Source organism: Callithrix jacchus, chromosome 12 (assembly GCF_049354715.1).
Source record: "Callithrix jacchus isolate 240 chromosome 12, calJac240_pri, whole genome shotgun sequence".
Classification (NCBI taxonomy): Eukaryota; Metazoa; Chordata; class Mammalia; order Primates; family Cebidae; genus Callithrix; species Callithrix jacchus.
Window position 1 is genome coordinate 90257636 of NC_133513.1, and position 22487 is coordinate 90280122.

Sequence of the window (22487 nt, forward strand, 5' to 3'; positions counted from 1 at the left end):
AAATTTCTTTTTTAAACCCTTTTCTGTTACCAACTTGTGAACTCAATTCGTACCTTTTTTTCTTTTTTTTTTTGAGACGGAGTTTCGTTCTTGTTACCCAGGCTGGAGTGCAATGGCGAGATCTCGGCTCACTGCAACTTCCGCCTCCTGGGTTCAGGCAATTCTTCTGCCTCAGCCTCCTGAGTAGCTGGGATTACAGGCACGCGCCACCATGCCCAGCTAATTTGTATTTTTAGTAGAGACGGGGTTTCACCATGTTGACCAGGGTGGTCTCAATCTCTTGTCCTCATGATCCACCCGCCTCGGCCTCCCAAAGTGCTGGGATTACAGGCTGAGCCACCTGGCCCTAAGTACTGAGATTCTTAGGTGTGAGCCACCACATCTGCCTCACATGCTATTTGTATCACCAAGTGTCCTCGAATTTTCATTAAACCATAATGTACCTAAATGAGGGGGATGTATGTAAAGTGCCTGACTCAGTGCCTAGCACAGTGAATACTCAACAAGCAGAAGTACTGAAATGTCTTGACACCATGTAGATGGCTTTCTCTGCTTAAGACAATAGAAACTATAACATCTTTTCAGTAAAAAAGTTTTATCATAGCAAAAATACATATTTAAAAGGACTGTCAGGATGAATAGCCTATTTCCAATATCACAGTTTTGTTTGTTGGTGCCCCGAAAAGATAAGTTTTATCACTCAAGAGAATGAAATCCACTGATAGGCTGACAAAAACGTGTTCCATCTACAGCGTAAGCTTCTTGAAGATTTTTCTGGAAGTGGTTGTTGGCCAACCCCAGTTGTTTGAATAAAGACAACAGCATCTTAGAAAGACAAGTAATGTTATTGTCATACATGTACTCAGGAACAGCTTACCCCCTTCCATGGGGTAAAAAGTGGCTTCTTAGGTCTGCAAGAATTCAGGCTGTACGCGGGCCACTTTCCGGAATTCTTTAGTGTGGGTCTTAGGGCACTGCATCTCACACCAACTGATGGGAACCATCTGGACACCTGGAAGGGAAAAGCTGGTAGCGGAGCCCAGGCCCCAGAGATTTGCCCAAGACTCCTCTTTTATGCTGGGTATGAAACTGAAGTGCCACCAAGCTTCCTACTGAACCTCAACTCATAAAGAATAAACTTTGTTCATTCTACTGACTTAAGAAGCGAGTCCCATTTCCTTGGATTTATATGAGGAGAATCAGGCTGGGCGCAGTGGCTCACGACTATAATCCCAGTACTTTGGGAGGCCAAGGCAGGCGGATCATTTGAGGCCGGGAGTTTGAGATCAGCCTGGCCAACATGGTGAAACTCCGTCCCTACTGAAAAAACAAAACTCAGGCCAGGGCTCACGCCTGTAATTCCAGCGCTTTGGGAGGCTGAGGTGGGTGGATCACCTGAGGTTAGGAGTTCGAGATCAGCCTGGCCAACATGGAGAAACCCTGTCTCTACTAAATAAACAAAAAAATTAGCTGGGCGCTGTGGCAGTTGCCTATAATCCCAGCTACTCAGGAGGCTGAAGCAAAAGAATTGCTTAAACCTGGGAGTCGGAGGTTGCAGTAAGCTGAGAATGCGCCATTGTACTTCAGCTACTTGGGTGATGAGAATTACCTGAACCCAGGAGGTCGAGGCTGCGATGAGTGGAGATTGCACCACTGCACTCCAGCCTCCATGACAGAGAGAGACCCTGTCTCAAACAACCAGCACCACCACCATCACCACACAAAAAAGAAAAAAAAAAAACCATTCTCATCTCAGAACGAAATATCTATGGCCATACTGCTTCCCAGATAATGAAATCAAGAAAAACAATGGATTAATCCCAAACCACAACTCCAGGGAAAGTAAGGATGTTGAAGCAAGGCCACCTCACCTGACTCACTGTGGGCTACCACCACTCCCAGCTCGTTTTCGGCAGTGGTTAGCAGGTAGTTGGACTGTGCGTCACCTAGGGAGATCTAGTCACATAACACTGGTAAAGGAAAATGAGGAGTTAAAAGTCTTCCCTCCCACCATAGCCACCTGAATTGTTTTTCTACTTCTGTCTCGTTTTTTTTGTTTGTTTTCAGATGGAGTCTCGCTCTGTTATCCAAGCTGGAGTGCAGTGGTGCGATCTTAGCTCACTGCAACCTCTGCCTCCTGGGTTCAAACGATTCTCCTGCCTCAGCTTCCTGAGTAGCTGGGATTATAGGTGTGCACCACCATGCCCAGCTAATTTTTCTGTTTTTAATAAAGAAAGGGTTTCAGGCCAGGCGCGGTGGCTCAAGCCTGTAATCCCAGCACTTTGGGAGGCTGAGGCGGGTGGATCATGAGGTCAAGAGATCAAGACCACCCTGGTCAACATGGTGAAACCCTGTCTCTACTAAAAATACAAAAAATTAGCTGGGCATGGTGGCGCGTGCCTGTAATCCCAGCTACTCAGGAGGCTGAGGCAGGAGAATTGCCTGAACCCAGGAGGCGGAGGTTGCGGTGAGCCGAGATCGCGCCACTGTACTCCAGCCTGGGTAACAAGAGCGGAACTCCGTCTCAAAAAAAAAAAAAAAAAAAAGACACGGTTTCACTATGTTGGCCAGGCTGGTCTCCAACTCCGAACTCCTGACCTCAGGTGATTCACCCAACTCGGCCTCCCAAAGTGCTGGGATTATAGGCGTGAGCCACTGCACCCAGCCCCCATCTGTTCTTTTGACAAAGGACCAGAATTCTGCTGGGAATAAAGGATACCACTTTGGCCAAGACAATGTCACCTGGGCGGAAACTCTTATAAATTTCAACCTGTAAAGAAAGAACAGGAATGGTAAGTGAAAGCTCTAGACTGGGTCTACATGAAACTGTGAACCTCTCTGGTAAAGCCAGTCTACTTTCTAACCCTAGAGGGTAAAAGCATCATTACTTATGTAGTTAACAACTTTTAATTGCTTCTATAGTATTATCATACAAATGAAAGTCTTTTTTTTTTGAGACAGAGTTTTTCTCTCTTGCCCAGGCTGGAGTGCAGTAGTGCGATCTCAGCTCACTGCAACTTCTGCCTCCCAGGTTCAAGCAATTCTCATGCCTCAGCATCCTGAGTAGCTGGGATTACAGGCGTGTGCCAACATGCCCTGCTAAATTTTATAATTTTAGTAGAGACAGGGTTTGACTATGTTGGTCAGGCTGGTCTTGAACTCCTGACCTCATGATCCGCCCACCTCGGCCTCCCAAAGTGCAGAGATTACAGGTATGAGCCACCGTGCCTGCCCCCAATCCTCACTTTTTTTTTTTTTTAAGAGGTGGGATCTTGCTGTTTCACCCAGGCTGGAGTGCAGTGGCGCAATGGTAGCTCATTGCAGCCTAGGACTCCTGGACCAAGGGATCCTCCTGCCTCAGCCTCCCAAGTAGCTAGGACTACAGGTGCATGCCACCACATAACCTCAAACACCTCAGCTCAAGCAATCCTCCAGCCTCATCTTCTCAACCAGCTAGGACTACAGGCATGAGCCACCATGCCCAGCTAGTTTTTAATTTTTTATACTCGGATGCTGATCTTTTTGCAGAGATGGGGTCTTGTTATGCTGCCAGGGCTGGTCTTGAAGTCCTGGACTCAAGTGATCCTCCCCCCTCAGCCTCCCAAAGTACTGGGATTACAGGTGTGTGCCACCATGCCTGGCCTGAGGTAATACTTTTAAAGGATTAAGAGTCATAAAGCCATTTAAAAAAAAAAAAAAAAAAAAAAAAAGAACCAACCAACAACCTTGTCTTTTTCAGTTGCTCGGATATCTTCCTTGCTATAAAAAAAGAATTAACATAAAGATTAATTATCTGTGAGAAAGAATTTGTTTTTTGTTGTTCATTTGTTTGTTTTTGAGACAGAGTCTCCCTCTGTCACCCAGGCTGGAGTGCAGTGGTGTGATCTCAGTTCACTGCAACCTCCGCCTCCCAGGTTCAAGAGATTTTTCTGCCTTAGCCTCCCGAGTAGCTGATATTACAGGTGTGCACCACCACACCCGGCTAATTTTTGTATTTTCAGTAGAGACAGGGTTTCTCCATGTTGGCCAGCCTGGTCTTGAACTTCTGACCTCAGGAGATCCACCTGCCTCAGCTTCCCAAAGTGCAGGGATTACAGGCATGAGTCACCTTGCCCAGCCTGTGAGAAAGAATTATCCTGTAGATTCCTAGTAAATAAAGAGCTACAAGAACAGACAACAAGTCTACTTGGGACCCAGCTGCTACCCAGAGGAGCAGGGTGGAGCAGCAGTATCAATACCTCAGATTTGGCAAGACAGGATAAGGAGTTTCGGTGCCTCAGGGCATAAACAGAAGCACTAAAGCAAGGGTCTCCAACTGGTGGTGGGTCTGTGGCCTGTTAGGAACCAGGCTGCACAGAAGGAGGTGAGTGGCAGGCAAGTGACAGAAGCTTTATCTGTATTTATAGCTGCTACCCAATCGCTTACATTACTGCCTGAGCTCCGCCTCCTGTCAGATAAGGGCAGGCATTAGATTCTTATGGAAGTGTGAACCCTATTGTGAACTGTACGTATGAGGGAGCTAGGTTTCCCACTCCTTATGAGAATCTAATGCCTGATAATCTGTCACTGTCTCCCGTCACCCCCAGATGAGACTGTAGTTGCAGGGAAACAAACTTAGGGCTCCCACTGATTCTATATTATGGTGAGTTGTATAATGATTTCATTATATATTACAGTGCAATAATAGAAATAACATGCACAATAAACATAATGCACTCAAATCATCCTGCAACCACCCCCACCATGGTCTGTGGAAAAACTGTCTTCCAAGAAACTGGTCCCTGGTGCCAAAAAGGTTGGGGACTGCTGCACTACAAAATCACATCAAATCCCAAGGCTAGAAAGGGCCTAAAAAGTTAGATTATCTGGCTGGCAAGAAATGTTTGTCCTCAGGGTGCGGTGGCTCATGCCTGTAATCCCAGCACTTTGGGAGGCCGAGGCGGGTGGATCATGAGGTCAAGGGATGGAGACCATCCTGGTGAAACCCTGTCTCTACTAAAAATAAAAAAATTAGCTAGGCATAGAGGCGCATGCCTGTAATCCCAGCTACTCAGGAGGCTGAGGCAGGAGAATTGCCTGAATCCAGGAGGCAGAGGTTGCAGTGAGCCGAGATCATGCCATTGCACTCCAGCCTGGGTAACAAGAGCGAAACTCCATCTCAAAAAAACAAAAAGTTTGTCCTTTCTCAAAGAAGCCACAGGAAATCACCATCTTACCTACAAATCTTTTCAATGTTTTAGAACCTCTGAGTTCGTTCAATCAATATTAAATTAAAAAAAAAAGTACTTCCTAAAATGCCTTCTACTTTGGTTTGAGACATCCTGATACTGCTAAACTTCAGCTTTACTCAATTCTTTTTGCTTTACATTTATTTATTTACTTAGTGATTGAGACAGGGTTCACTTTGTCACCCAGGCTGGAGTGCAGCTCACCCACTGCAACCTCTGCCTCCCAGGCTCAAGTGATCTTCCCACCTCAGCCCCACAAGTAGCTGGGATTGTGGGCACATACAACCCTGCCCAGCTAATTTATATATACACATATAAATATTATATATAAATAAATATATAATATAGATAAATATATATTTATATATATAAATACATAAATATTTATATAAATATAAATTTTTATAAATATTTATATTTATAAATTTTTATAAATATTTATATTTATAAATTTTTATAAATATTTATATTTATATAAATATATATATAGTTTGAGATGGAGTCTTGCTCTGTCACCATGCTGGAGTGCAGTGACGCAATCTCAGCTCACTGCAACTTCTGCCTCCTGGGTTCAAGTGATTTTCCTGCCTCAGCCTCCCAAATAGCTGGGACTACAGGTGTACACCATCATACCCAGCTAATTTTTGTATTTTTAGTAGAGACAGGGTTTCACTATATTGGCCAGGCTGGTCCAGAACTCCTGACCTTGTGATCCGCCTGCCTTGGCCTCCCAAAGTGCTAGGATTACAGGTGTAAGCCACTGCGCTAGGCTAATTTTTTGTATTTTTTATAAAGAGGGAGTTTCAACATGTTGGCTAGGCTGGTCTCAAACTCCTGATCTCAAGAGATCCACCAGCCTTGGCCTCCCAAAGTACTAGGATTACAGGCGTGAGCCACTGTGCCCAGCCTTTGCTTCACTTTTAAACCCTCTCTTCTTAACATTTTCCTTTTGTTCTAGATCATCTACATATTTGTTGGGTATTACTGAGGGAGAATCAAAGCACAAAGAAAGAGAAATAGGCAAGGGAAGAACAGGAATTGTACCTGTTCCTCAAAATTCTAGTCTCCCAGTCTATCCTAATCTCATTCCAGTTGCTAAGGCCTATGTGACAAGGATACTTCTCACCGGATAGTTCCTCGAAAAGAGTTCTTAAGTGGTGTGGACCCCACATACAGGATGTGTACTTTGGCAAAGCGCGAATTGATGCTGGAGACCTGTAGGATAGAGAAATGATCAGCATCAGAGTATAAGCAGTTGCCAGCTCAAGGAGGCAGCAATAAACTGTGAATTACTAGGACTTTAGTGCAAGAAACCCTACTAAGTACAGAATTTAAGACAAGTTAACTCCTACTTCTCTCTGCATAAGTGATACATGTAAAGGGGAGTAAGAGTCACTTTGGTCACCTGATAGATACTAAATTAAAAAAAAAATACTTCCTAAAATGCCTTCTATTTTGGTTTGAGTCAGCCTGACACTACTAAACTTCAGCTTCACTCAATTCTTTTTACTTTAATTAATTTATTTAGTTTTTGAGACAGGATTTCACTCTGTCACCCAGGCTGGAGTACAGTGGTGCAATCACAGCTCACTGCAACTGATAATTACTATGGGAATCAAATAATATGGTGTTTTTTTTTTAAAATCTCATAACTTGCCCTTCATAGAGGTATAGATTTTTAAAAGTATAGAAGGCTAACATTAAAACAAAAACAGAAACAGGCTGGATGTGGAGGCTCATCCCTGTAATCCCAGCACTTTGGGAGGCCAAGGTGGGTGGATCACTTGAGGCTGAGTTTGAGACCAGTCTGGCCAACATGCTAAAACCCCCATGTATACGCACGCCTGTAATCCCAGCTAATGGGGAGGCAGAGGCGGGAGAACTGCCTGAACCCAGGAGGTGGAGGCTGCAGTGAGCTGAGATCACGCCACTGCAGTCTAGCCTGGGCAACAGAGCAAGACCCTGTCTCAAAAAAAAAAAAAAAAAAGAAAGAAAAGAAAAAAATCAAATCCAGGAATGCCAGAAAATAAAGTCTTTTGCTTCTCTGCAGAAAAAGGTCTCAGCTTAGGCTGTTTAAAAATAGGCCTCCTAGGCCGGGCGCGGTGGCTCAAGCCTGTAATCCCAGAACTTTGGGAGGCCGAGGCGGGTGGATCACGAGGTCAAGAGATCGAGACCATCCTGGTCAACATGTTGAAACCCTGTCTCTACTAAAAATACAAAAAATTAGCTGGGCATGGTAGCACGTGCCTGTAATCCCAGCTACTCAGGAGGCTGAGGCAGGAGAATTGCCTGAACCCAGGAGGTGGAGGTTGCGGTGAGCTGAGATCACGCCATTGCACTCCAGCCTGGGTAACAAGAGCGAAACTCTGTCTCAAAAAAATTTAAAAAATAAAAAATAAAATAAAAAAATAGGCCTCCTAATCATCCTCTGGCATCCTGTTTCCCAGACGCAGGTAGAAACTATATATTCTGGGAATCAACTAAGTGAAGGAACTAAACATGCCTGAACTTGGCTGCCTTGATTATTATCCTAGAAATGGATAGACCAACACAGTCCAGTAAAACTTTGTGTCATGATAGAAAAGTCATGTGCTGACCAGTACAGCAGCCATTAGCCACTGAAATGTGGCTAATGTGACCAAGGAAATAAATGTTTTTCATGTGCTGACCAGTATAGCAGCCATCAGCCTCAAGTGGCTACTGAGTACTTGAAATGTGGCTAATGTGACTAAGGAAATAAATGTTTTTTTTTGTTTGTGTTTGAGAGACAGGGTCTTGCCCTGTCACCCAGGCTGAAGCAATCATGGCTCACTGCAGCTTCAACCCCCTGGGCTCAAGTGATCCTCCTGCCTCAGCCTCCCAAGTAGTTAGGACCACAGGCATGTGCTACCATGCCTGACTAATTTTGATTCTTTTTGTAGAGATGAGGTTTCACTGTTTCCCAGGATAGTCTTGAACTCTAGGCTGAAGCAATCCTCCTGCCTTGGCCTCTGAAAGTGCTAGATGCAGTATGAGCCACTGCACCCAGCCAGAAATAAATTTTTAATACTGTTTAAGTAGCCATATGTAGCTTGTGGCTATCATACTGGACACTGCAGTTCTAGCATGATCATGATTTCAGTATTGAAAGGGCATTCAAAGCATGGAGGTTAGAACCGTCTTACCTTACAGGTTACAATAGCTCCCACATCTGGCAGTAATTGGGACTCTGTTTCTCTCATTACAGACACCACAGGAAGCTACAGAGGGAACAACAAAAAACTGAAATGTCCTGGCTAACCCTTGGGTCAAGGCATTTGTGGCTTGAGAGTAACATAGGAATGCCTTAGTACACAGTTGAGAGTTGGAGTACAGATTCATTTATAGCCCAGAGCAGAAGACATTAGAAACTTTAGGAAATAGTAGGAAAAAGAGGTTACAGAATGCTGCTAAGACATAAATCTCACTATTCTAGATGAGTTCTAGTAAGTTTTTTGGTGATTCTCTTGGAATTTCTTGGTATACAACTATATACTGCCTATAATCATGGATAATTTTTTTCTTTTTTTTTTTTGAGATGGAGTTTCACTCTTGTTGCCCAGGCTGGAGTCCAGTGGCACGATCTCGGCTCACTGCCACCTCCGCCTCCTGAGTACAAGTGATTCTCCTGCCTCAGCCTCCTGAGTAGCTGGGATTACAGGCACGCGCCAACATGCCCAGCTAATTTTTTGTATTTTTAGTAGAGACGGGGTTTCACCATGTTGACCAGGATGGTCTCGATCTCTTGACCTCGTGATCCACCCGCCTCGGCCTCCCAAAGTGCTGGGATTACAGGCTTGAGCCCCCGCCTGGCTGAAATTCCCACAAAAATGTTACATAATAGTGGCCATGCTTGTTTTCTTCTATTTTAAGTGAATAGCTGCATTTGCTCTTTGAGCATGGTATTGGCTGTTGGTGTAAGACAGATAGTTTGAACCTCATCTTTTATCAATCTCTCCCTTGGTCATGATGCTTCAGCTCTCCTGGCCTTCTTTCAGTTTCTCTGACTTACTAAATTCTTCCCACTTTTGGATCTCTCTTCAACCCGTTCTTTCTACCAGAACTACACTCTCTCCACCCACCCAACTCTTACTTACTCTTTAGATGATTCAGCTTAAATGTCACTTCTGCTGACTAGGGTGGGTTTGGTTGTTACATGTTTTCAAGGTGCCCTGTAATATTCTTTTAAGCAGTCACCAAATATGTAACCATATACAATTTAAGCATTTATTTTACAATTTGTGTCTGTGTCCTTTGATAGCAGAAACCAAGTCAGCGCTGTGCCTGACACATGAAAACACTCAGATGGTATCTGTGAAGTGAAGAAACTCAGGACTGTTAAGGACATTCCCAAGAATGACTGAATAGAAAGCCCCTTGAATCAGACAGCTTAATTTACTTACTCAAAGCAGAATCAAGGTCTAGTTAGCTAGAACCTATGTGTTCTAATTCTGAATCCTCTATTGTGCTCCTTCAAATATTGCTTATGCGATCCTGAGCTAATCCTAGATCAATTTCTGATTTTTTTTTTTTTGAGACGGAGTTTCGCTTGTGTTACCCAGGGGCTAAAGTGCAATGGCGCTATCTCGGTTCACTGCAACCTCCGCCTCCTGGATTCAGGCAATTCTCCTGCCTCAGCCTCCTGAGTAGCTGGGATTACAGACATGCGCCACCATGCCCAGCTAATTTTTTGTACTTTTTAGTAGAGACGGGGTTTCACCATGTTGACCAGGATGGTCTCGATCTCTTGACCTCGTGATTCACCCGCCTCGGCCTCCCAAAGTGCTGGGATTAGAGGCTTGAGCCACCGCGCCCAGCCCGATCAATTTCTAAAACTAGAAAGTTTGGTATTATGCATTCAACAAACATTTATTGAGGAGCTGCCTTGTGCTAGATACTGAATGTATGGTGGTAGGGCCTGCTTTCATGGAACTTAGATTCAAGCAGTGGAGAAGTCTGGTGGGAATCATATACCTGAGTTTCTAATCATATGCTGACATAAATGCTTGGAATAAAAGGAACAGAGGTCTTTGTGAGTCTTAAACAAAACAAACAAAAACAAAACACCCCACAAAACCCCTTTCCTCAATTAGTGGGTCCAGAAGGGCTTCTCTGAGAAGTTGATAGTACAGAAGCTATCTAAAGGAGGTAGGAATTAAATGGGCCTAGGAAGACAGAAGCGTTCCAGATAGATGAATGTTACAAAGGCTCTGTAGCAGGAGAAAGCTTGGCACCTTAGCGACATTGAGAGAAGCTAGTATGTTATAAATTTTTTAAAAAAGGGCAAGCAGAGACTGTGATTATAAATTTTAAAAACAGAAAAGACAGTATGACTAGATTGCGTCAGTGAGGTGGAGATAGTGGCGCAAGATAAAGCCGGAGAGATAAGCGACATTCATACAGTATGCAACTCACTGCTGGGCTGGGCTGGGTTACTGAGTTCACATCTGCTTTTGTCCCAACCTCCCTCCCCAAGAGTCAGCAGCACAACCAAGCGAGATCAACACAACTAGTTTGTGGTGTCCAAGTGCACAACGGCGGCGATCACGGCTAGAAGAAACTAAGACCAAGGTTGTACCGGTGAGGCACTAAAGACACGTCCGCAGTGGCCATGCCTAAGGACTGGAACTTAATGAAAGCCTAAGTGAAAAGAGAGAGAGGAGACGGCAAGCCGCTCCCTTTACCGCGCCGTTCTCGCTGCTCTTCATCAGGCAGCCGGCAAGCGACGAAAAGATGTAACCGTGGCGGGTGTAGGTGCCACTGCCCGGGCTGCCCTCCTCCAAGTTACACAGACGTTCGCCTGCAGAAAAAATGCTCTATCAGTCACTGGCCCCCAGAAGCTATAGGCCGTCCAGCCTTCCAGCTTCGACCTCTTTCCAGGACTCTACGGGAAGCGCTCTCTTACCGGGAATGCAGTATCTGACGGGTGGCGCCATGATTGCCGCTGTCCAAACCCGGATGGAAACGAAGTCGACTTCTCATTGGCCAAACCCAGGCACAGTTCCGCAGTAAGACTTGCGTCAATTGGTGTTCTTTATCACGTGATCTGTAGGAGCGCCTCCTTGCGGGTAAACTCAATTTCCCAGATTACCCCGGGACAAATCCGGGGGCGGAACTTCAGAGCTCCACGCTTGCGACTGCGCCTGTGGTTGAGGATGGGCTGGCGGCGGGTCCGGTTGCGCTGGCTGGCGCTGCGGGCTGCGTGCCATGGTGGGTTGGATTGAGCCCGGCCCGGCCGGGGCGCCGAGTCAGAAGGGGTGGCAGTGAGCGGCGGCAGAGGCTGCGGGGCTCGGTTTGGCTGACTGGGGAGTCGGCAGGCGGCAGGTAAGGGCGAAGCCTCGGCCCTTGCTCCCAATCCTAGTCCCTTTTTTTGGGTCGGGCACTGCCCTGAGGCCTTGTCTTGAGTCCGGGTTCCTGCTCTCTCCCCGCCCCGCCCTGCGGGGCCGTGTCTTCCTCCGCCGGAGCACACCTTCCGAGCAACCGTTAGGCATAGAGCCGGAAGGAAGGAGGTCAAGCGACCCCCTCCATTTCACAGATAGGGAACCTCAGATTCAGAGACAGGGTTTGGCTTGTCCAAAATCTTGAAGATAGTTAAGATAGAGCCCAAACTGGAACCCACGGTTTTTGACTTACAGACCGTCGCAGTTTCACCTCGTGGCTCTCATTGAGAAATAAAACCTTTTCCTGTTTGTTTGTTTGTTTTTTTAAATATATACGGGGTCTCGCTCTGTCGCCAGGCTGGAGTGTAGTGGCGTGATCTCGGCTCACTGAAATCTACGCCCCCTGGGTTCAAACAGTTCTGCCTCAGCCTCCCAAGCAGCTGGGATTACAGGCGTGTGTCACCGTGCCTGGCTAATTTTTGTACTTAGAGACAGGGTTTCACCTTGTTGGCCAGCCTGGTCCCGAACTCTTGGTCTCAGGTGATCCACCCGCCTCGGCCTCCCAAGGTGTTAGGATAACAGGCGTGAGCCACCGCGCCTGGTCCTTTTCCCGGTTTTTTAAACCGCAGCTTTCAGTCCTGCGTTCTGATCCTCTTCACGGCCCCCCATCCCTACTTCAGTGAGCTTTCTCAGGTTGAAAAAGTCGAGCTCTGGTTGTGTGGGCCCCTCATGAAAAGATGAGCAGCCCCAAAATAAAGTTGCTATTCTTTTTCTTCTCAGCGTGTTAGCCCAGAAGGGAGATCTGCACATGAATAAAATGCTACTCTTCATTGATGTCTGGTATCTCCTACTTGGAATTGCAAACATCCTAAGAGCAGCGTCTTTGATCTCAGTTGTTCACCTGACTTCTGATGGCGTTTGCCGTGTGTCCCTGTTCCCTCAGTCGACTTTCCCCTTGGGAAACAGATGGTGACTTAGAGCCATGGGAAGAAGGGAGGCTGTGGCCTGTAGTCTCCTCCAGTCTGGTGGCAGATCATGACTATGGCCTGTGGTGACTACTCTGAGGGATCACAGTACTCGGGGCTTCTGCTTGGGGTGGTAGTGAGGCTACACTTTGCCCTTCTTCCCCCCACACATCTTTCTGAATTTTGCTTTACCTCAGTGTCCTGAGATGAAAAGTCTATGTGTTCAGTTGTAGCCCACTTACTACATATATCATTTTCCTGGCATCCCCTACCCCATTAGCTAAAGGGGAGAGGCCCTAGCCTCAGACTTTGTTCACCTAAATCTGTATCTATGCATTTAGGAGTTTTTTATTTTTCTTCTTATTTTTTTTTTGAGATGGAATTTTGTCCCTCTTGCCCAGGCTGGAGTGCAATGGCATGATCTGACTCTCCACAACCTCCACCTCTCAGGTTCAAGTGATTCTCCCACCTCAGTCTTCCATGTAGCTGGGATTACAGGCATGCACCTCCATGCCTGGCTTATTTTGTATTTTTAGTAGAGACGGGGGTTTCTCCATGTTGGTCAGGCCAGTCTCAAACTCCCGACCTCAGGTGATCTGCCCGCCTTGGCCTCCCAAAGTGCTGGGATTATAGGCATGAGCCCCCATGTCCGGTGTCTAGGAGCTTTTCACATAGTTGGGCTGATTTCTGGTTGAACTTGTTTTAAAAAACAACTTCTAGCTCCTAAGTGCTATGATGTTAATAATAGTTTGTATTTCTCTTTATTAATCAGGAAGAATGATAGCAGCAGACACTTATTTAGTGTTATCACATTGGCAGGAGTGTCCTTGTTGGTATTTGTAGGACTGATAGACATCTGGCTGGACTTTCCACTTCTGCATCCCTCCAGGTCATTCATTCAACAGATATTTATTGAGTACTTCCATGAGCCAGGTATTGTGCTAAGTGCTTTATAAACATTTCATTTACACTTACCAAGTACAGTTTGCCCTTCATATCTTCGAGTTTCACATCAAGGATTCAACCAACCATGGATTGGAAATATTTGGGGGTGGCTGGGCATGGTAGCTCACACCTGTAATCCCAGCACTTTGGGAAGCCGAGGCAGGCAGATCACCTGAGATCAGGAGTTCGAGACCAGCCTGGCCAACATTGCGAAACCCCGTCTCTACTAAAAATACAAAAATTTGCTGGGCGAGGCGGCAGGCTGCTACAATCCCAGCTATGTGGGAGGCTGAGGCAGGGAGAATTGCTTGAACCCAGGAGGCGGAGTTTGCAGTGAGCTGAGATCTTGCTGCTGCACTACAGCCCGGGCAACAGAGTGAGACTCCATCTCAAAAACAAAAAAATTGTTTATGTAGCATTTACTTTGTGTATTAGGTATTGTAAGTAATCTAGAAATGATTTAAAATTTAAAGTACATGGGAGGATATGTGTAGGTTATATGCAAATACTATGCCATTTTATGTCAGATTTGAACATCCATGGATTTTGGTATCTGAAGAGGACTGGAATCAATCCCTCTGAAGATATGGGGGTTAACTGTATAGTTACAGAATTATAAAGGGTTAAAGCTGGAAGGGATTTTAGCATTTAATCCTACTCCCTCACTGAATGTGAATACAAGGATATTGAGTCCCAGCAGGGTTAAATGATTTGTTTGAGGTTGGCCGGGCTGGTGGCTCATGCCTGTAATCCTAGCACTTTGGGAGGCCGAGGTGGGTGGATCACCTGAGGTCAGGAGTTCAAGACCAGCCTGGTCATCATGGTGAAACCCCATTTAAAAAAAAAAAAAAAAAAGATTTGTCTGAGGTTACAGAACTGCTTAGGGACAGAATTGAACCCTAAGGAATTGGGTAAATGTAGTCCTTGAGGCAGGCATTTCCTGTAGCTCTCCAAATTTAGGACATGGTTGAGAGTAATCTGAAAAGTGGAGAATAGAAAGATTTTTTTTTTAAGAGTAGAAGAGGTGTGAGATAGCATATAATATGAATTTATTACAAATGAGGAATGCATTGGATTTGCATGCTATTGCTACAAAAAGTATTTAGGCAAATAGGGAACTCTCCATTATCTGTAGAAAGGGAACAACAGCGGTATGGACGTCCAAAAGCCACCTAGGTTTGTTGTGGAGTAATCTGTTTTATCCCACTCTTAACATTTAATTGTGTGTATCTGCTATTTTAAAACTTATGCTACAAATCACATCATGGTTCCAAACAATAGGAGTGGAAGTTTGAGCTTTTTTTTTTTTTTTTCCTTGAGATGGAGTCTTGTTCTCTTGCCCAGGCTGGAGTACACTGGCATGATCTCGGCTCACTGCAACCTCCACCTCCTGGGTTCAAATTCTCCTGCCTCAGCCTCCTGAGTAGCTAGGATTACATGCATGTGCCACCATGCCCAGCTAATTTTTTGTACTTTCAGTAGAGATGGGGTTTTACCATGTTGGTCAGGCTGGTCACAAACTCCTGACCCCAAGTGATCTGCCTCCCAAAGTGTTGGGATGACAGGTGTGAGCCACCACGCCTGGCCTTTTTTTCTGTTTTCTACACTCCCCTTAATTCTTTTAGCTTCTTAGGAGGTGATAGGAATGGACAGTTTCTTAATACTGGTGCTGAGTGTAGGTCCCTTCTGAACTGTCTTCTCTTTGTAAGCCTTGTCTGCTTAGTTTCTTTTCACTTTAGGGCTTACAGGACTTGTGCAAGGAGGTAATTAAGTGTTTTCTTTGAAACGTCTTTTGTGGAGATGAGCCAGGCTGCAAGGAGAGTACCATGCTCCAGTTACTGAATTGAAACCCTCCATGCAGTGGAGCAGCCTCCTCCAGTTTCTGTTGGGTTTTGAGCTACCTGTTAAATAAGTCAGTGGGGTTGTCAAGGACAAAGCAGCTCTCCCTGCTGCCTCAGGGCAAAATCAGATAATTTCTTTTCTGGTTATAAAAGTCTTTTATCTGCAGAACTGATGAAACTGTCATTGAAAAATCTGTTAGTGCATTTGTGTCTTCTGTTCTGGTCATTGTCCAGGCAGCTGATCTCTTCCCATGGCTGCTGGATGAGGTAGAAACTGCATAGAGGAGACAGAGGCACTGGCAGAGGTGCCATGGAAGCAGTGAACTGGGAAGTCTGGTTGGGCAGCTTGGGGATAAGACAGCAGCTGCAGAGAAGTTTTGCGAGTGTCTAATTAGACTGGGGCAGTGGAGTCCATCAGAGAGGTCAGGCTCCAAGGCCTTCATGAACCAACATGGAGGTACCCTCCCATGGCTTGTGACTCCTTCCTGTGGTATTCTGCTCGGAATACCTGGAGTTGTCTTGGCTACCATGGCCTTGGGGTGGGGCTGGGAGTAGAATTGGAGACAAAGCATCTTCTGTCATGCAAGCGGCAGCTGGCTGTCCTGACAGGAGACAGGGAATCTCATGCTACCAGGTTGAGTCTGCTAGTCTATGACATCAGCCCAGAGGGAGTGGGAAGGAGGCGTATCTTTTGCCAGGACTTAAATAGCACCGGGAAATATCTCGGTGCAGGATCCACATTCTGTGCACTCACTCCTCCACTGGCTGTTGTTTGGTGAGGAGCAATCATTTGGAGGTAGGTTGATGCTCCAGGGCAGTCAGGAAGCCCTGGTAATCTGTGCTATGGTGGCCATGTCTGAGACACAGTGGGTAGCTTTGTCCATGTTGGCCACACTTCACCCAGAGGTCTGCCTACACAGACAACTCCTGAGATTGCTTTGGCTTGGGGTGGCCTTTCTCACCCCTTTAATGTGGCCTGTTGCTTTAGGTGCGCATCACCTTGGATTTGCTGTGCACCCATGTGGTGTAATATAAATACGATTTCTGCAGGTTCAGAACCATCAGTTTCTACCCCCTTAATCTGGTTGGGACGCTGGCACTGGCCAGTCCATAGAAAAATAACCTTCCTGTTTCTCACAGCTGGTGACTTGCCCAGCTGGGTCTTAGTACTTAGGTCTTTGCCCTTTGAGTGAGTACTCTAGGCCTTCCCACTAGCAGGTTAGGGAGGGAGGTCTCAGGCTGGATTCTCACAATGGTGTGCTCTCCTAGGAACCATGCGAGGCCAGCGGAGCCTGCTGCTAGGCCCGGCCCGCCTCTGCCTCCGCCTGCTTCTGCTGCTGGGCTACAGGCGCCGCTGTCCACCTCTGCTCCGGGGTCTAGTACAGCGCTGGCGCTATGGCAAGGTCTGCCTGCGCTCCCTGCTCTACAACTCCTTTGGGGGCAGTGACACCGCTGTCGATGCTGCCTTTGAGCCTGTCTACTGGCTGGTAGACAACGTGATCCGCTGGTTTGGAGTGGTGAGTGATGTCCAGGGAGCAGGAAATGGGGTGTTGTGGGGAGCAGAGGGACATGTCTCTGACAGACCCAACTCAGGTTTTGGCGGTGGCCCCCACCCTCAGGGAAACTCCGAGTCTGCTTTGGGTGTAGCTCTTAACACTATGTCTCCCTGACCTCGCTGGTGTTGGCAGGTGTTCGTGGTGCTGGTGATTGTGCTGACAGGCTCCATTGTGGCTATTGCCTACCTGTGTGTCCTGCCTCTCATCCTCCGAACCTATTCAGTGCCACGACTCTGCTGGCATTTCTTCTATAGCCACTGGAATCTGATCCTCATTGTCTTCCACTATTACCAGGCCATCACCACTCCGCCTGGATACCCACCCCAGGTGGGTCCTCACAGGGGAACTGGGGGGAGTTGCTGGCTATGGGAGCTGGTCCCAGGAGTGGGAAGAGTACCTTGGTATGTTTTGAGAGACAGTTCTGCTCTCCCTTCACACAGGGCAGGAATGATATTGCCATGGTCTCCATCTGTAAGAAATGCATTTACCCCAAGCCAGCCAGAACACACCACTGCAGCATCTGCAACAGGTGGGTCTTGGCTTTGCTCTCTGGGAACCCCCATGTGGTCCTTCTGCTGTAGCCCTAGGGAAAAACCTAACCTTGAGTTTGCTAGGACATGGATGAAGCACCTTTCATGTCCCAGGCACCCTCTTCTGACACCTCATCTTTAGGATGGTCCTGTGAGTTAGGCATTACTACCACTTGTGAAAACCGAGGCTTGGCAAGATAAGTTACCTTGTCCAATTTCTTACTGCCATTAAGCTGCAGAGCTGGGTTTGAAACAAGGCCTGGCTGTCTTCAAAGTCCGTGCCCTTTCCACCTCAGCAGGATGCTGGTCCTTGTAGGAAAGGATTGGCACTGACATCTCAAGAACTTTGGCCACCGTAACAGAGCCTGTGTCCCTTCCTCACAGGTGTGTGCTGAAGATGGATCATCACTGCCGTATCCTTTTGCTTTCCCTTCTGCCTGAGGCCACCTTAGCGCCAGAGCACTGTACAGGGTTAGTGGCCACAATTTTAGCATCACCCTGCAGAGAACACTGGAGTTGAGGAGTTGTGGGGACTGACCATCTCCTGGGGGAGAAGGAAGCTCACAGACACACTAGGACAGATCTTCTTGGATCAAGGAATCTTTTAACAGCTTTTTGTTTTGTAGATTCTCATGCTAATAGCTATTGGATGGGAAGAGATGTTTGGGTTTCTGTGGTTGTCCGCTGGGTCCCCCATGTGCTGTTCCACAGAGATGTTTGGCTAACTCCAGCTAGGCTGAAATATCAGCAGATTCATTTTTCTGAAGGATTTCAGTTTCTGTGACTTCCTGATGGGACTTGAGTGCTCTGAAAAACATTGAGCACTTTCACCTCAACCTTGGGTGTAAACAGTCTTGTATTTTCCTGCCTTTGGAAAGTAGTTCTTAGTGACTGGAAGCCTGAAGCTTGGGTGATGTTGTCATGAACCAGAGGGGCCTGGACACCATTTGAAATTGTGTTTGATTCTTGTCCTTAATCATTTGCCAACCAGCCTGGCTAAACAATTGTGTGGGCCACTATAACCATCGGTACTTCTTCTCTTTCTGCTTCTTCATGACTCTGGGCTGTGTGTACTGCAGCTATGGAAGTTGGGACCTTTTCCGGGAGGCTTATGCTGCCATTGAGGTGAGCTCATTGTCAGGAACAAGACAGCACAGTAGTGCAGAACTTGGGGATATAGAACCTGTCCCTAAGGGGGCTGGTAGCACCCATCCTAGAGGCCTAGGAGTATAACCAGCACTGTTTTCCATCCCCTTAGAAAATGAAACAGCTCGACAAGAACAAACTACAGGCGGTTGCCAACCAGGTGGGCTGTCCCAATCCCACTGCCTCCTGCTGCTCAGGCCCGGGGGCATAGAGTTCTCAGGCACCTGGGGCAGACCTGCCTGTATAGTTGTAGAGGCTGCTCAGAGGCCACTGTAGACCAGATCAGGAGTGTTCAGGCAGGCTGGCTGTGTTGAGTAGACTAAGTGGCCTATAGGCAAGCTGGAAGTCCCTGGTATGTGACCGTTTTGGCTACCTATCCTATCATCACCTCTCTTTAGGCCAAGCAAGCAATCTGCCTTGGTGACGGCCTGAGCAGCAAGGAGTCTATGTTAGTCTGTGTAATGGGGTTCCAGGGGACAGAGATCAGGCTGAGCCAGTCTGATCATCCCTTGCTCCTGGTCCATCTGCATCTAGATCATCCCTGCCCCCCAGAACCTTTTAGGACTCCTTAATCTGCTGAGCCTATCTTGGGCCCATATTAATTGTATTTCTGCTGCCCATTCACAGTCCCTAGTGGTTCTCCCCACCCCAGTCAGTCCATTCTGGGTACGGTCTGGTCTTCTCCCTTGGGGATGCAGTGCACAGTGAGGGAGTTCTGGCTGGGGATTGGAGTGGCTTCCCCTGGAGCCCCATTTGTGTTGTCAAGGCCCAGGGTCAGTTCCTCCTGTGCTTTGCCATCCTGTCCAGACCCTGCTCTGCTGCCCAGTGTTTGTCCACGTGGTGATGCTGCTGGGCTTGGTCCACCCATCTTGGCTGCTGTCTTGACTCCTCTGTGGCTTTACCCCATTTTCTCTGCCTGGGTTTGGATCACTTCCTGCCTATAGGTGCCGGGGGCAGTTGCTAGAGACCCACAGAGTAAATGAGCCAGGCTTTACTGTTTTCTTTTTCTAGACTTACCACCAGACCCCACCACCCACCTTCTCCTTTCGAGAAAGGATGACTCATAAGAGTCTTGTCTACCTCTGGTTCCTGTGCAGGTATTTATTTCTCATTTTTGATAGTTTTAAGGGAGGGGAAGCTTTAGAAAAAAATTTTTTTTAGGTGCCCACATGCAGGTAGAAACCCATGCCTGAGTGAACTGCCACTGTTCTAGTCTAGGTTGGCAAAGAGCCAGCACTTTTCTTCAGCATTTCAGGGCAGGGAACACTGAGGATATTGGCATTGTTTGTTACTAAGCACACGGATACAAGCATATGCTGATATGTACCAAAGTTTAATCTTCATTGCACCTGTCTAAAGGCTGAGTGACTGTATTTATAGATGAGGGAAACTGAAAATTAGGGGCCAAGGGGTAGTGAAGTGACTTGTTCTATGATCACAGCTAGTAGGAGTGGTAGCACTGGAATTTGAATTTCATGCCATCCCATTCCAACCCTGGGTGCTTTTACTACCTCCTACTATCTCCCAAGCGTGGGTATTTTAGGAACTATAGACTTATTTCTCTACCCTCCTTTCCACATACTCTTATTTTCCCTTAACAACAACAAAGAGATGGAGTCTTGCATGTTGCCCAGGCTAGACTCCAATGATATTTCTCTCAGCCTCCTGAGTTGCTGGGACTACTGGGCATGAGCTACCATGCCTGGGTTCACATTGTTTATTCTTAGGCCTCACTGATGCTTTTTCACACATGCTCTTTATAGACATAGTGAAGTAAAAGTTTATCTAGGATATATGCTGGGTGGTGAGGAAGACTTAGGTAGAGAGGTTACAAGCCAGTTGTTACTGCTTAGCTCAATTTCAGACATACTTCTAAACTACCTACCAGTCTTTGCCCCTCTTTTTTTTAGTTCTGTGGCGCTTGCCCTGGGTGCCCTAACTATATGGCATGCTGTTCTCATCAGTCGAGGTGAGACTAGCATTGAAAGGCACATCAACAAGAAGGAGAGACGTCGGCTACAGGCCAAAGGCAGAGTGAGTAGAGTTGAAGGCTCAGGGTGGGTAGGTGGGTAACTAAACCTGCTCTCCTATAAACAGAGGCCAGGGACAGGGCTAATGCAAGCATCGTAAAAGGCCAGAACTACTCTACCTGAGCTTTAGCTTAGCCAATTTAGTCTCAAAAATTAGAAGTTTGAAGAAACGTGTTTTTTCTTGGCTCCAGGTATTTAGGAATCCTTACAACTATGGCTGCTTGGACAACTGGAAGGTATTCCTGGGTGTGGATACAGGAAGGTAACGTAAAACACTTAGACTAATGCCATCCAACAGAACGCTGTGATAAGGAAGATGTTTTATACCTGTGAGCACTTGGACTATGACTAGTGGCTACGGTGTTAGTGCAGTTCTAGACTCTAGGAAGAGAGATCATTGTTCATGTGAGCCAGAGAGGCTTGAGGCTAACACTGTAGTTGTAAGTAACCGATGAGGCTTCAACATGACTACAGTAGAATCCTAGGAAAGCTGTGCTCAGGAAGGGGCCTTTGGGTGTAGGATGCATTGGCCACCAATCACCTCTCACTTGGTGAGCAGTGTGTAGAGTTCAAGCCAATAATTTGTGAGATTAAAATAACCTATTTGTGACAGAGGCCCTAAGACAGTAATTGGAGCTAGCTCGCTCAGCCCAAGACAAGGGGAAACAGTTTTTCAAATGGCGGTTACTGAGGCATTAACAATCAGATGAGTGGACGTGCCTTCCCTCCTCCCTTTCCCATGCATGTGACACTCCTCCTATCACTGTGCTTACAGTGGCCCTTTAGAAGTTTAGCATGAAACCTCAACAGGCCTTCAAGGCACCAGAAGGTACAATTTGTTGGATAAAATTGGATAGAAGAAATTAGAACTTTTGTTACCTTCATGATTGACACCGAGGTAGCTTCAGGATACCTTGATGTATGCTTGCCAGGGAATGATTAAGGACCAAGAATTCTTGGAACTCAGACAGATTTCTCTCTTCTCTTCTAGGCATTGGCTTACTCGGGTGCTCTTACCTTCTAGTCACCTGCCCCATGGGAATGGAATGAGCTGGGAGCCCCCTCCCTGGGTGACTGCTCACTCAGCCTCTGTGATGGCAGTGTGAGCTAGATTGTGTCAGCCACAACTCGAGCACTCATTCTGCTTCCTATGTTATTTTAAGGGCCTCCAAGGGCAGCTTTTCTTGGAATCCTTGATCAAAAAGAGCCAGTGGGCCTGCCTTAGGGTACCATGCAGGACAATTCAAGGACCAGCCTTTTCACCACTGCAGAAGCAAGACACAATGTGGATAAATCTTAGGACTGACATCCCTTTACTCAGGCAAACAGAAGTTCCAGCCCCAGACTAGGGGTCAGGCAGCTAGCTACCTACCTTACCCAGTGCTGACCCAGACCTCCTCCAGGATACAGCATTGGAGTTGGCCACCACCTCTACTTGCTGTCTGAAAAAATACCTGACTAGTACAGCTGAGATCCTGGCTTCTCAACAGGACAAAGATACCAGGCCTGCTGCTGAGGTCACTGCCACTTCTCACATGCTGCTGAAGGGAGCAAAAAATAAAGGCATTCGATTTTTAAAGGTATGTAGCTCCTCACTCTGCCTCACAATAGGGTGGGGAAGGGGAAAATCAGTGTCAAGACCTAGTGAGTAGGTATTCTGGTCATGCCTCTTACACTTTGGCATGATCTCAACTCACTGCAACCTCCGCCTCCCAGGTTGAAGCGATTCTTGTGCCTCAGCCTCCCAAGTAAAGGCGTGTGCCACCACACCTGGTTAATTTTTGCATTTTTAGTAGACATGGGGTTTAACCAAGTTGCCCAGTATTGAACTCCTGACCTCCAGTGATC

At 46.7% G+C, this 22487-nt stretch overlaps 2 protein-coding genes across 16 annotated transcripts; one reads left to right on the forward strand and one right to left on the reverse strand.

Moving 5' to 3' along the window:
• Positions 1-578: 578 nt before the first annotated feature.
• EXOSC1 (exosome component 1) lies at positions 579-11202 on the reverse strand. Of its 5 annotated transcripts, none has more exons than XM_002756494.7 (8): positions 11152-11202; positions 10931-11046; positions 8393-8467; positions 6355-6443; positions 3726-3759; positions 2720-2770; positions 1872-1956; positions 579-1012 (listed from the first exon to the last, which is right to left on the reverse strand). In XM_002756494.7, exons 1-8 carry the CDS (start codon positions 11180-11182, stop codon positions 906-908), a joined length of 588 nt encoding a protein of 195 aa, XP_002756540.1. In that variant the 5' UTR covers positions 11183-11202; the 3' UTR covers positions 579-905. The 5 variants fall into 5 exon arrangements, with proteins under 5 accessions (XP_002756540.1, XP_078202326.1, XP_035124558.1 ...); XM_078346200.1 differs by having other exon boundaries at positions 3719-3759; XM_035268667.3 differs by lacking the exon at positions 8393-8467.
• Positions 11203-11393: 191 nt separating this feature from the next.
• Positions 11394-22218, forward strand: ZDHHC16 (zDHHC palmitoyltransferase 16). 11 transcript variants are annotated; one of them, XM_054243196.2, is made up of 13 exons: positions 11394-11570; positions 12407-12466; positions 13364-13524; positions 16647-16894; positions 17066-17260; positions 17374-17462; positions 17848-17876; positions 18455-18588; positions 18722-18769; positions 19621-19706; positions 20520-20643; positions 20831-20901; positions 21631-22218. In XM_054243196.2, exons 2-13 carry the CDS (start codon positions 12435-12437, stop codon positions 21743-21745), a joined length of 1332 nt encoding a protein of 443 aa, XP_054099171.1. In that variant the 5' UTR covers positions 11394-11570; positions 12407-12434; the 3' UTR covers positions 21746-22218. The 11 variants fall into 11 exon arrangements, with proteins under 11 accessions (XP_054099171.1, XP_078202318.1, XP_078202320.1 ...); XM_078346192.1 differs by having other exon boundaries at positions 11394-11456; positions 12407-12677; XM_078346194.1 differs by having other exon boundaries at positions 11394-11456.
• The last annotated feature ends 269 nt before the right edge of the window (positions 22219-22487 follow it).

Excerpts from the sequence above, each read along its gene's own strand:
- EXOSC1 (XM_002756494.7), bottom strand. The coding sequence starts at position 11,182 with ATGGCGCCACCCGTCAGATACTGCATTCCCG. Across the intron at positions 8,468-10,930 it reads AGAGCAGCGAGAACGGCGCG|CTTCCTGTGGTGTCTGTAAT; the intron begins GTAAAGGGAGCG and ends TTCCCTCTGTAG. Across the intron at positions 3,760-6,354 it reads TCTTTTCGAGGAACTATCCG|CAAGGAAGATATCCGAGCAA; the intron begins GTGAGAAGTATC and ends CTTTTTTTATAG.
- ZDHHC16 (XM_078346192.1), top strand. The coding sequence starts at position 12,538 with ATGGCGTTTGCCGTGTGTCCCTGTTCCCTCAGTCGACTTTCCCCTTGG. Across the intron at positions 17,463-17,847 it reads CACTGCAGCATCTGCAACAG|GTGTGTGCTGAAGATGGATC; the intron begins GTGGGTCTTGGC and ends CCTTCCTCACAG. Across the intron at positions 18,589-18,721 it reads AGGCTTATGCTGCCATTGAG|AAAATGAAACAGCTCGACAA; the intron begins GTGAGCTCATTG and ends CCATCCCCTTAG.